The sequence below is a fragment of the Chiloscyllium plagiosum genome, unplaced genomic scaffold (genome assembly GCF_037043375.1).
Source record: "Chiloscyllium plagiosum isolate Xiang-an unplaced genomic scaffold, Cpla_swu_hap1 HiC_scaffold_18, whole genome shotgun sequence".
NCBI lineage: Eukaryota > Metazoa > Chordata > Chondrichthyes > Orectolobiformes > Hemiscylliidae > Chiloscyllium > Chiloscyllium plagiosum.
The window spans coordinates 76934696-76946867 of NW_028270156.1; the positions used below are offsets into that span (position 1 = coordinate 76934696).

At 40.9% G+C, this 12172-nt stretch overlaps 1 protein-coding gene across 1 annotated transcript in view; it reads left to right on the forward strand.

The window, feature by feature from the left end:
- LOC122558125 (mucin-6-like) overlaps positions 1–12172 on the forward strand; it is a 314704-nt gene that overhangs the window by 118924 nt on the left and 183608 nt on the right. The window contains exon 11 of the mRNA XM_087996204.1: positions 9324–9428. Within this exon, the coding sequence (XP_087852330.1) occupies positions 9324–9428 (105 nt within the window). The remainder of the gene's footprint in view (positions 1–9323; positions 9429–12172) is intronic.

Here is a 12172-nt window from a genome sequence, read left to right on the forward strand (position 1 = left end):
AAATCGACGTTTCGGGCAAAAGCCCTTCATCAGGAATAAAGACAGAGAGCCTGAAGCATGGAGAGATAAGCTGGGGGAGGGTGGGGGTGGGGAGAGAGTAGCATAGAGTACAATGGGTGAGTGGGGGAGGTGATGAAGGTGATAGATCAGGGAGGAGAGGGTGGAGTGGATAGGTGGAAAAGGAGCTAGGCAGGTCGGACAAGTCCGGACAAGTCAAGGGGACAGTGCTGAGCTGGAAGTTTGAAACTAGGATGAGGTGGGGGAAGGGGAAATAAGGAAGCTGTTGAAGTCCACATTGATATTGTCTTGCTTATCAGTAGGGGTCTGCCCAGAGAGAGCGAGACATCTTGCTGTATAGTACACCAAGATGATAATCTAACACCTATAACATGTGCCGGCTGCCGATACATCAAACATACCTCATCTTTGTTCAACTGAATGGTCACAAGGTGAGCACTGGCACTCGTCCTCAGTCCAGTCTGGGAGAAGTTTAGTACTGCATTCAGTCAGATATTCTTACTATTGTTAGTGAGGTACATAGTCTAGGAGTTTGACTATGGGCAGTTGTCTGCTTAGCTGGTCAGGAGATATTTCTGACTACAGTCCAGGAAGTGGGCAACAGTCAATTCTTTAGGTTCATCACGAGTAGTTAGTGCAGTCATGAATAATTAGTGAGGGACCTACAAAGACAGTGGTCAGGGGTGTGATCATTCATGTCTAGGGGTTGCTAGTTGAGGTTTGTCAGAGATCTGGAGTGAATGTAGTCCTTGGAGTTCTTGCATTGATCATTAAGGAGGGTTAATGGGGGAGTATAAGAACAATGGGGACTCATTGTCAAAAGAGTGTTGGATAATCAAGACTGAGGGTGAGTGCAGCAGAGATACATGTTGAGGTTGAGACAAAGGAGGTGATCATAGAATCATAGAATCCCTACAGTGTGGAAACAGGCCATTAAGGCCCAATAAATCCACATTGACCCTCCGAAGAATATCCCACCCCAATCCATCCTCCTACCCTATTACTCGACATTTCCCCTGACTAATGTACCTAACCTACACATCCCTGAACACTATGGGCAATTTAGCTTGGCCAACTCACCTAACCTGCACATCTTTTGGACTATGGGAGGAAATCAGAGCATCCGGAGGAAACTCATAAAGACATGGAGAGAATGTGCAAACTCCACACAAACTGTCACCTGAGGCTGGAATCGAACCTGAGTCCCTGCTGCTGTGAGGCAGCAGTGCTAACCACAGTGCCACCGGATAATCAAGGTGTAAAGGGGGTGTGCAGATAGCATCAGAGGATATGGTACGTTGTCGGGGGGCCGAGGGAGCTTATTGGCATGGACCAAGAAAATAGCCTCCGCAAGAGAAGAATGGAGGAGTAGAGTGGACATCATTAAATTGCAGTGTAGGGGCTAAGGGTCAAGGAGGATAGTGGGAGGCAAGGTTTAATGTGGTGGGTTTGCACAAAGATTTAGGTAGAAATTGGCTGGCAGGATAAGACAAGGTAGAAGAGGAGACAGTGGTTTAGTGGTAGTTTCATTTAGATAAATGTCAGGTGATGCATTTTGGTAAGACAAACCAGGGCAGGATTTAAACAGTTAATGATCGGGCCTTGGTGATGCTGCCTGACAGGCTGTGCTTTTCAAGCACTATACTTTTCAACTCTGACTCGCTTGCATCTGCAGTCCTCACTTTCTCCTTGGGGAGAGTAGTCAAAGAAAGAGACCTGGAGGTGCTGGAGCGCATAGTTCCTTGGAAGTGGAGTCATGGGTAGACAGGGTAGTGAAGAAGTCACTTGGCTTGCTTGCCTTCGTTGGTTAGAACATTGAATATAGGAGTTGGGATCCTGTGGCTGTATAGACGCTGGTACAATGCTGGCCCCTTTTTTTTAAAGAATCTCTACTGTGTGGAAACAGGTCATTCAACTCAACAAGTTCATGCTGGCTGTCCGAAGAGCATCCCACACAGACCTCTACCCTTTTGCTGTAACTCTGCATTTCCCATGGCTAATGCACCTAACCTATGCACCCCTGAACACTATGGGTAATTTTGCATGACCAATCCATCTAACTTGCACATCTTTGAATTGTGGGAGGAAACCAAAGAACCCAGACATGGGGAGAATGTGCAAACTCCACACAGACAGACACTTGTGGCTGCAATTCAACCTGGGTTCTAGGTGCTGTGAGGCAGCATTGCTTTCCACTGAGCCACCATGCTGCCTTCCATAGGAAATATGTTGTTAAACCTGAGAGGATGCAGAAACAACTTACAAGGATGTTGCCAGGACTTGAGGGTTTGAGTCATGGGTTTGAGTTCGGCTGGAGCATTGGAGGCTGAAGGGTGACCATATAGAGGTTTATAAAATCATGAGGGACGTGAATAAGGTGAACATACAAGGATGGCGGAGCCCAAAGCTAGTGGGCATGTGTTTAAAGTGAGAGGAGAAAATCTTAAGGACCTCAGGGACAACGTTTTCATACAGAGGATGGTGCATGTATGGAATCAGCTGCCAGAGGAAAAGGTAGAGGCTGATACAATTACAACATTTAAAAGGCATCTGAATAGGTATGTGAATATGGAGGGTAATGCTGGTAAATGGGCATAGGTCAGATGGGGATGTCTGGTCAGTGTGGATATGTTGGACTGAAGCGTCTGTTTCTGTGCTGTATGACTGTATGAATCTATTAATTCAGACATAGGATACATTCTGGGGACCTGCATTCAAATCATGTTATGGTGAAATTTGAATTCAATAAAGATCTGGAATTAAGGTTCCAGTGATGACCATGAAAGCATTCTTGATTGTTTGGAAAAAAACGTCTGGTTCACTGATGTCCTTTAGAGAAGGAAACTATCATCCGACTTGGTCTGGCCTACATGTGATTCCAGACCCAGAGAAATATGGTCAACTCTTAACTAACCTCTGAGCAATTAGAGATAGACAATAAATGCTGGTCTAGCCATTGATGTTCACATTCCCTGAATAAATGAGAAAAGGGACATTGAATTTCGAGGTTGGGGGGTGCCTGGTGAATAGGTGGAGTCCAGTGCTGAAGGTGCCTCTTGGGAATTGCATTCCTTATGATCGCTTGCTGTTCAGTCGATGCTAACTGCAACTGTAAAATGGCTAGGGCAATGGTCAAAGTGGGTGGAGTCAGTGTCAGTGTGAGAACCTACATTTATTACTACACCAGGATCACAAAAGGACAAATATGTAAAGTAGACTTCTGCAAATTATAGCTACATTTTATTTGCAATCATTTAATTATGCATTTGCAAGGCATGCAGACTGAAAATCTTTAGGGTTCAAATACGTAAAAGGCAGTTTGCACCATGCCATTGGTCCTTGGAAATTGAACATTTGTATTTCAAAGGTGCAGAAGTTAGCAGCATTGACTTAACTAGAGGTGAATGCTGGCCAAAAGCAACCATAATGTGTGAAACTTGCAAAGGTGCTTGTAGGAGGCAGAGACACATACTTCACCATCTGTGATTTATGTTATAATGGATTCTATTGAATTCAGTGATAAACTTCACAGTTGATGTGGATCTAGGAATAAATGGGGTTGGAGCGTTGCTGGTATTCCCTCTTTAATGTTTTGCATTTTTCGCTCAGCTGGCACCTTCAACAAGTTGGTGCCCCTGCCGAAGCTGAATGCATGATGGAGACTTGATCCTCATTATCAGGGTGCTATATGTTCCCCTGTGTGGAGGTGTGTGAGCATCCTGATCTGTAGCACGTGCTGTTCTGAGAGCTCAGAACTTGTTTTACTCCTTATGTTTCTTAAAAAAGGAAAGAAAGAGAAATTGGGGAATTGTAGGCCGGTTAGCCTGACACCGGTGGTGAGGAAAATGCTGGAGTCAGTCATTAAGGATGTAATAACTGAGCATTTGGAAAGCAATGATAGAATTGTTCCTAGTTTGCATGGATTCACTAAAAGGAAATCATGCTTGACAAATCTTCTAGAACATTTTGAGCATGTGGCTAGTAGAGTAGACAATGTGAATCAGTAAATTTTGTGTATTTGGACTTTCAAAAGGTTTGTGACAAGGTTCCATACAAGAGGTTAGTAAGGAGAATGGTATCAGAGGTAACACAGCAATGTGGATAGGAAACTGGTTGGAAGACAGGAAGTAGAGATATGGAATAAACGGGTCCTTTTCAGAGTGGCAGGCAGTAATGAGTAAGGTACCATAGGGTTCAGTGCTGGGACTTCAGCTGTACACAATGTACATTACGATTTGGACGAAGGAATTAAATGCAATATCTCAAAATTTGCAGATGACACTAAGCTGGGTGGCAGTGTGCTGTGAGGAGTGTGCTAAGAGGCTGCAGGGTGACTTGGACAGACTGACTGAGTGGGCAAATACTTGGCAAATGCACTATGATGTGGATAAATGTGAGGTTATCCACTTTGGTCATAAAAACAGGAAGATTATTATCTGAATGGTGGCAGTTTAGGAAAAGATGAGGTGCAACGAGACCTGGGTGTCATGGAGGAACAGTTGCTGTAGGTTGGCATGCAGCAGGTGGTGAGGAAAGCTAATGGCATGCACTCCTTCCTAGTGAGAGGATTTGAATATCGGAGTAAGAATGTCTTGCTGCAGTTATACGGTCTTGTTATGGCCACACCTTGAGTATTGTATGCAGTTTTGGTCTTTTTGTCTGAGGAAGGACATTTTTGCTGTTGAAGGAGTCCAGTGAAGGTTCGCCAGATTGATTCTGGGGATGGCAGGACGGACATACGAGAAATGACAGGATTGACTGGGCTTGTATTTGCAGGAATTTAGAAGAATGAGGTGGGGTACTATTGAAAACATATAAAATCCTGATGGCACTAGACAGGCTAGATATGGGAAGAATGTTCCCAGTGTTGGGGAAGTCCAGAGCAAGAGTTAAGCCATTAAGGACTGAGATGAGGAGAATTTCTTCACTCAGAGTTGTGAAACTTTGGAATTCTCTACCACAGGAAGCTGTTGGGGCAGTTCATCAGATATATTCAAGAGGGAACTGATTCAGGGAAATGATGAAAATGCAGTTCTACTTCTTTGATTGGGGAGCTATTGGGAGTGGAGCAGGAGTGGATCAGGGTGTCCCAGAATGCAACAGTCCTTGCGAAATCCTGATAAGGGAAGGCAGGGGAATATTAGTCTGGTGGTTGCGTCCTACTGGAGGTGGCAGAAATGGCAACTTATGATGTTTTGAAAGCGGAGTCCCCTCAATTCTCAATTGAGGAAAAAGATAGACATGGAGGTAGTATAAATGGAACAGATGCAATAGAGACAGAGAAACTGGGAGAATAGAAGAGAGGGGTCAGTACAGGAAGCAGGGTGTGAGACTGTTTAGTCCAGGTAACTGGGAGTGGTGGATTTGTAATGGTTATCAGTGGCCAGCTGTCCCCAGAAATGGAAACACTGATGTCAACTATGAGAAAGGAAGAGTCAGAGGTGGACTGGGTGAAAGTGAGAGAATGATGAAAATTGGGAGCGAAGTTGACAGAATTTTCCAATTCCACATGAGAGAAAGAATCAGTATTGATGATGTCATCAATGGACTGGAGAAAGAGTTGTGTGGAGGGATCAGAATAGGACTGGAGCAAGGAGTGTTCCACATATCCCACAAAAAGACAGATGTCACTGGGATGCATGTGGGTTCTCCGGGCCACTGCTTTGACCTAAAGGAAGTGAGAGGAGCTAAAGGATGAAGCTGTCCTTGAGTGACAGGGCTCAGCTGCATCAGGCACTATAAACCAGACAGGACCTGGCAGGTCACCTGGTTACAATCAATAGATGAGAGTTTTGGTGCAGCAAGCCATCGTGGACTGTAAAATAATCATTGGTCAGTTTAGCAGTATTTGTTTGCATTGTTGGGGTGAACTGCACCTTGATTTATTTTGTTTGCATTTGTTTTTGCTGGCTATAAATAAAAGCTCACTCTTGGAATTGTCTGATTACCTGTATGAGGTAATCCCTTACTGGGTAATGACAAAATGCAAGGCTACAGAGAACACTGGCGACTTAGAGAGTGTGTTTAGAAGTTTGACACTATCAAGAACAAAGCATCTCACTTGATTATCATCATGTCCACAACCATCTGCTCCCTCTATGCTGATACAGAATGCAGTGCAGGCACCCACCAAAGATCCTTAGACAGCACCTTCAAAACCCACAACTACTATAGCAGATACAAACATGGGAACCTGCTAGTTCCCCTCCAAGCCACTAACTGTCCTGACTTGGAAATATATCGTCATTCCTTCACTGTTGCTAGGTGAAAATCTTGGAATTCCTTCCCTAATGGCACTGTGGGTGTATCCTTGAACAATAGCTTGCAGTGGACCAAAAAGGTAGCTCATCATCACCTTCTCAAGAGTAACTAAGGACAGGCAATAAATACTGGCCATCCAACAATATCCACATCCCACTAGTAAATAAAAAATGATGGGAAGTAGTATATTGACAGGTTAGTTGTGTAGCCTGCCGGTTAGGTAGCGACTAAAGTAAGGAAATCTGGTTAAATGTGCGACCAAGTGTCAGCCAGGTTGACCATGTGCTGTGGGGAACATGGCTTTGTGCCTACTTTGCAATTACAAGGGGCAGTGCTAAAATGCCAAAGTTTGGCTGGCTGCACAGTGGTTTCTTTTAAGATGGAGTGGGTGCCAGGGATGCCAATCTTTCGGTAGATATTTGGTAAATGACAAGTTGTTCTGAGAATGACAAGTGGTAGAGTGGTGCTAGATAGAGACAGTGTAGATAGTTAATGAGCTTAGTATGGTATGGGAAGAAACTTTGCTTGCCCTTAGAACAAGAAACCATCCAGGAAACTCAACAAAACTGACACTTAACCAAAAAAAAGTAATAATCAGTCCTGTATTTCTAATACTAATTGAATATGCTTTTAGGCTTAAGGTACATTATTATTGTAATTTTAAAAATTTAATTAGATGGTCCTCATCGCGCTTTGGAGGTGCCGGTGTTGGACTGGGGTATACAAAGTTAAAACTCTCACAATACCAGGTTATAGTCCAACAGGGTTAATTGGCAGCATTAGCTTTCGGAGCGCTGCTCCTTCATCAGGTGGTTGTGCTAGTGCTGCCAATTAATCTGTTGGACTATAATATGGTGTTGTGTGATTTTTAACTCGGTCCTCATTATAGCACGTTGAGCAGAAAAGGGATTGAAAAATGGCAAATATCTCAAGGTTTTCACAACTAAGGTGGACCTACCCCTTGTAATTCATTGACTACAGATTTTACTCAAAACCATGATCATAATACCTTTGCAGTACTTTTCTTAAACAGGATAAATCTCATACTTCTCCCCTACCTTCCACCTCCAGTGAACTATTGTATTGATCTTTTATTCAAGAATCGACACTGTCATTTTTGATTTGTGAATGTCTTAAATTTAATCAGTGGAGATATTAAGACTCATTGTAGACCAGATTGAAATAGTCTTGGTGATATTGACTAGAGATATTTGCTTTCTTTCATGCTATTTAAATTCCTGAACAGAAGCAGTGAGGATGGCTACCAAGGGAGAATCAATGAATATTGACATTTACTATTTTTAACTTGTGTGCCACGGACATCACTGTAGCTGCTGGTCACTGTTCTGCTCACTAAGTTCCTGAACTGTTACTTGCAATATACTCAAATAAAATTAATTCACTTTGAATAACTTGAGTTGACAAGATCCTGTTTTGTTTACAAAATGGAAGCACAAAGGGAAATTAGTAGCATAAGGAAGCCTTTCAAATCCCTTGAACTTGATTTGCTATTCAGATTGAACATGGCTGATCTGTAGCTTTTCTCTTTGCACTCTGTATCCCGTATCAAGTGAAAATCTATTCCCCCTATTACAAAAGCATCCGCAGCTCTTTCCAGGAATGATTATTAGATTAGATTCCCTAAGTGTGAAAACAGGTCCTTCGGCCAACCAGTCGTCCCAGACCCATTTACCTCTGACTAATGTACTTAACACTATGGGCAATTTAGCATGGCCAAATCACCTAACCTGCATATCTTTGCAACTGTGGGAGGAAACCCACGCAGACACAGGGAGAATATGCAAACTCCACACAGTCACTGGAGGCTGGAATTGAACCTGGGACCCTGGTGTTGTGAAGCAGTAGTGCTAGCCACTGTGCCATCCATCAGAATAAATAATCTGTATTTATTGCCAATCAAATTATCTTTTTAACACCAACATCTAAATTCCAGTAAATAAGAGCTATGCTTGTTCGAGCTATTAACATAATTTAAACTCCTAATCCTTGGTATCAGTGGTGCCCAGAGCTGAATCTAGTTGGGGTTGGGGGTGGATGCACCTAACCAAGACTGCCCCGCAGAAAAACTAAAGGACTATGTCAAGAATACTAAACAGTAACAATAATTGTGTTTCTAAGTTTATTATTAAAGTGTTAAAGAGTGGACAATTTAGAGATGAAGGTGATATTTGAGATTAATGATTTATTTCCTTTATTCTTTCATGGGATAGTTAAGAATCAAACTTGCCCATCCTCTGATCCCTGCTCCTATCCTGGCCCTCACTCCTTCTTTTCCACTGCCCATACCACCACCCTCCTGCTCCTGATACCGCCCTCATTTTCTTTAAAATCTCCATTTCACGGCTTCCATTTCACACTTGTACTGAAGTCCTGGGCTCCACCTAGTGGCAGAGCTTGGTCATTGCAGGTAGTTCTGCCTGCATCGACAAGTTTCTACCACAATGTGGAGCTTGATCAATTAAAACTTCATAAGGTGAGTACTTACAGTACTTACATTTTTATTGTATTTTTTCTATATTTTAAAACAACTTATTTTAGAAATTATTCTGAATTTTGGTATTTATGTATATACAACATTTCAACTTAGTGTTTTAGAATCATTTTCTGCTGAGAAAGGTCTTGAAGTACTGTATTTCTTTTATGTTTTTGTGATCTATCTTATTTTGCAAGTTATTTTATGGTGGAATACACAGTACTACACATGATCAGGATTTCAACCTGTGCAGTTTTCTTTTCCAAGCAAGAAATATCTGAAAGAACCTAACTTGTAATGAGAACTTTGATTTATCTGATAATCTACGTTTTAATAAAAGTCATTCCATAAAAGTGATCTTCAGGGAGGAATTGCAGAATCTATTAACGCAATAGAGCAGCTACAGTACGTTTAAAATGAGAGTTTTTGAGTTAATTTAGTTAATGGATCATAAAAAGAATTGCTTATAATAATGTTGGAAGAAAGCTAGTTTTAAACCATTTTATCCATTTGGTAATGAGTTACAAATTGCTTTTTTTTTGTGCTGCAGAGTGTTAAGATGCTCGACTCAGGCACCATTGAAGCAGTGTTTGATAAATGTGGTGTTAGACATTCAGAAACACAACTGACAGGCATCATCTATGCTACCAATCAGGTGAGTATCACATACTGGGTTTTGTGAATGCCCTGGCAATTACTCCTAATTAAAAGCAAAAATGTCTTACAAGCAAATAAGCTTTCCTATTTTTCTTCCAAAGTAAAAATAAATCACTATAATGTAGCATTCTGATTTAATCTACATTTGCATCTGGTTCAAGCTACTGCAGAGACCTCTTTTCAATGCTCTCCAGTTGCTGCACATTGTAGCCAGTTGGATGGTTTCAGATATCTCATTAAATATAATGTGCTTCTAATTGTCTTACCCTGGTACAGCACAACATCATATAACAGAGAGTACCGAGTCAGGAAAAGTTAAATTACTGTTACCTATTTGGCATGGATTAGTCAAGTCCTCATTGTAAACTGTTGTCTCTCACTGTGTTGAAAACAGTTTGCTCAATTTTACATTTTATTTTTGATTGAATCCATAGAATCACTATTTTTAGCAGTTATCAAACATAATAAAGTATATAATTGTACCGCACTGTTGGACCTATCTCCAGTGTTGTAACAGCTCACAATCACTTTTTCTCATATCAGCTTTTTATTTATTCAATGCCTTTTTAATGGTTGTCCTCAAGCAGTGACCTTCATAGCACAATGTAGTCCATGGTCGTACATCAGCTCATTATTACACACAGAGAATGCGTTAGGGTTGTTTCTTAATCCTCTCTTTTTCATATTTCTGGAAGGTTTAAATGCAGACATGCCTCCAGTTTGAAATATAATCCACAGGAGATAACTTTATGCTGGTCTGAAATGGGGTGGGGCACCTCATTATCTCTTCCTTTTAAGTCTATTTTCGGATGTTCCTTGAGATTCTGCAGGTGTAGCACTCAATAGGTTTTACACAGTACTTTGCCAGATGCCACTGGATCTACATTTGCAGTCATGTGTTTGCTATATGCTCTCTCTTTAAAAAAATTTGCATTGTAATTGAAAGTTCAGTATTCTGCAAGTAATCCAGGGTTATAATCCATTGTTATGATGCTCCCATAAGATTCATTATGACTCTATTGTGCTTTGAACCACATTTCTTTTAGAAGTCATCTTGACTCGATCGCAATTGTGGGTCATGTAAAATGCCACCGTTACAATTGAGCCAGCAAATATTGGAGTCCTTGGGCTCAGTACTCGATGTGTCCTTATCCTGTACCATGAAAAGTTGCTGAAAATGGCAATGAAGGCAGGATGCTGGAGTCAGATCCTGCCAGCTCTTTGTAGAAGTCACTCATCTTCATTCTGACATAGGCAGGGGCATGAAAATCTACCCCCAAAGCTCTGCAGAATACAAAGTTCTCAAATAAGTTTATATTTTATAACTAGATAACCTGCTATCGTCTCCTGTATCTTGTGTCTTTTTCCATTTTGGGTTTGCCATAGTATTGGTTGACCACCCTTCTCAAACTCTTCAATTTGATCACAATTCCTTTTCTAATCCAATTATATTTAGATTTCTCAATACTGCATCTTTCCATCTGATCTTAGGCTGACATCTCTTTCTTATCTAGCAGTCCAGTCTCCAATACTCGCCTCACCACATTTTCTCTTTCACTCCATAAAAGTTTATCATACTATTTCAATCTCTACTTTCTTTGATGTTTACACAGTCTTCGCTCACCCCTGCTGTATTACTTCCTGATTTTGCTTTTCCTCATAGTTTCACCCATCCTTCTCAACCTCTTTGTCTTATTAAAATCCAATTGTTATTCTTCCCTTAATGTTGCCATTTGGTTTTGCACTACATAACAAGACCAATAGCAGAATTGTCTTCAAGTTTTCTTCCTATCAGTATCACACTTTTCTATCGCATAACACTCCACTGCATTTCTTCAATTACTCCAACCACATTGTTTAATTTCCATATACCTTTTAATTTGTGAATGAGGTATGGTCAATCATTTTCAAGTCCTAATTGCTCTTTAGAAATTGCCCTTCTCCAACTATAGCTCACAGGTACTTGTATGATAGATATATTCAAATCTTTGCACACAGCCTCTACACATTCACTTTAATTTCCTTTCTCAGGGCCAAATTAATGGTCATATTCCTGACTTCAAGTGCTTTTCTTCAGATCTCCAGATATTCAAGCCATGTTCCCATCATCTCCACTACATAGCTCGATATCATCTGAAATATCATGATCATGATGAAAATATCATCATTCTTCCTGTCTTACTCAGTACGAATATCTAATCTGATTTTACTGCCTTGCTGGTTTGTATTTCTTTCAGTACTGTTCTGATTTCTTCCAGATTGATGTTAGCTGTCATTGCTTAATTTACAGCTGCTTCTTCTGCCTTTTTATTGATTACTTTTTGTAGTAAATAAGAACAGTGTGCCAATAAATGTATGTGATATATTCAATAAGGATTTCCTCTGCAATAACTAGTCAATTTACTGAACCTTCTGGATTTGTAAACATCAGCTCAGTTATATATTTGCAAGTGACTCAGAGGAGTCTATTACTGTTTATTCATTTTTCAAGGTCAAATATGTCTTGAAATGTGACCTTATGCTGATTGTTTACATTAATTGAAGCAGACTTTGTATGTTTGGAGCATGAAGTTTAAATAGAGCTTATTAATCCTGTTTACTATGTTTTAACCTTCACTTATAGATAACAAATGACAAACCACCTAGTTCTTTTTGATCACTCAACATTGCAGTTACACTTGCAGACCAGTGAGCAATTTCCTTTATCTGTTTGGGTTTGTACAATAGCAGATGACCTTCCTC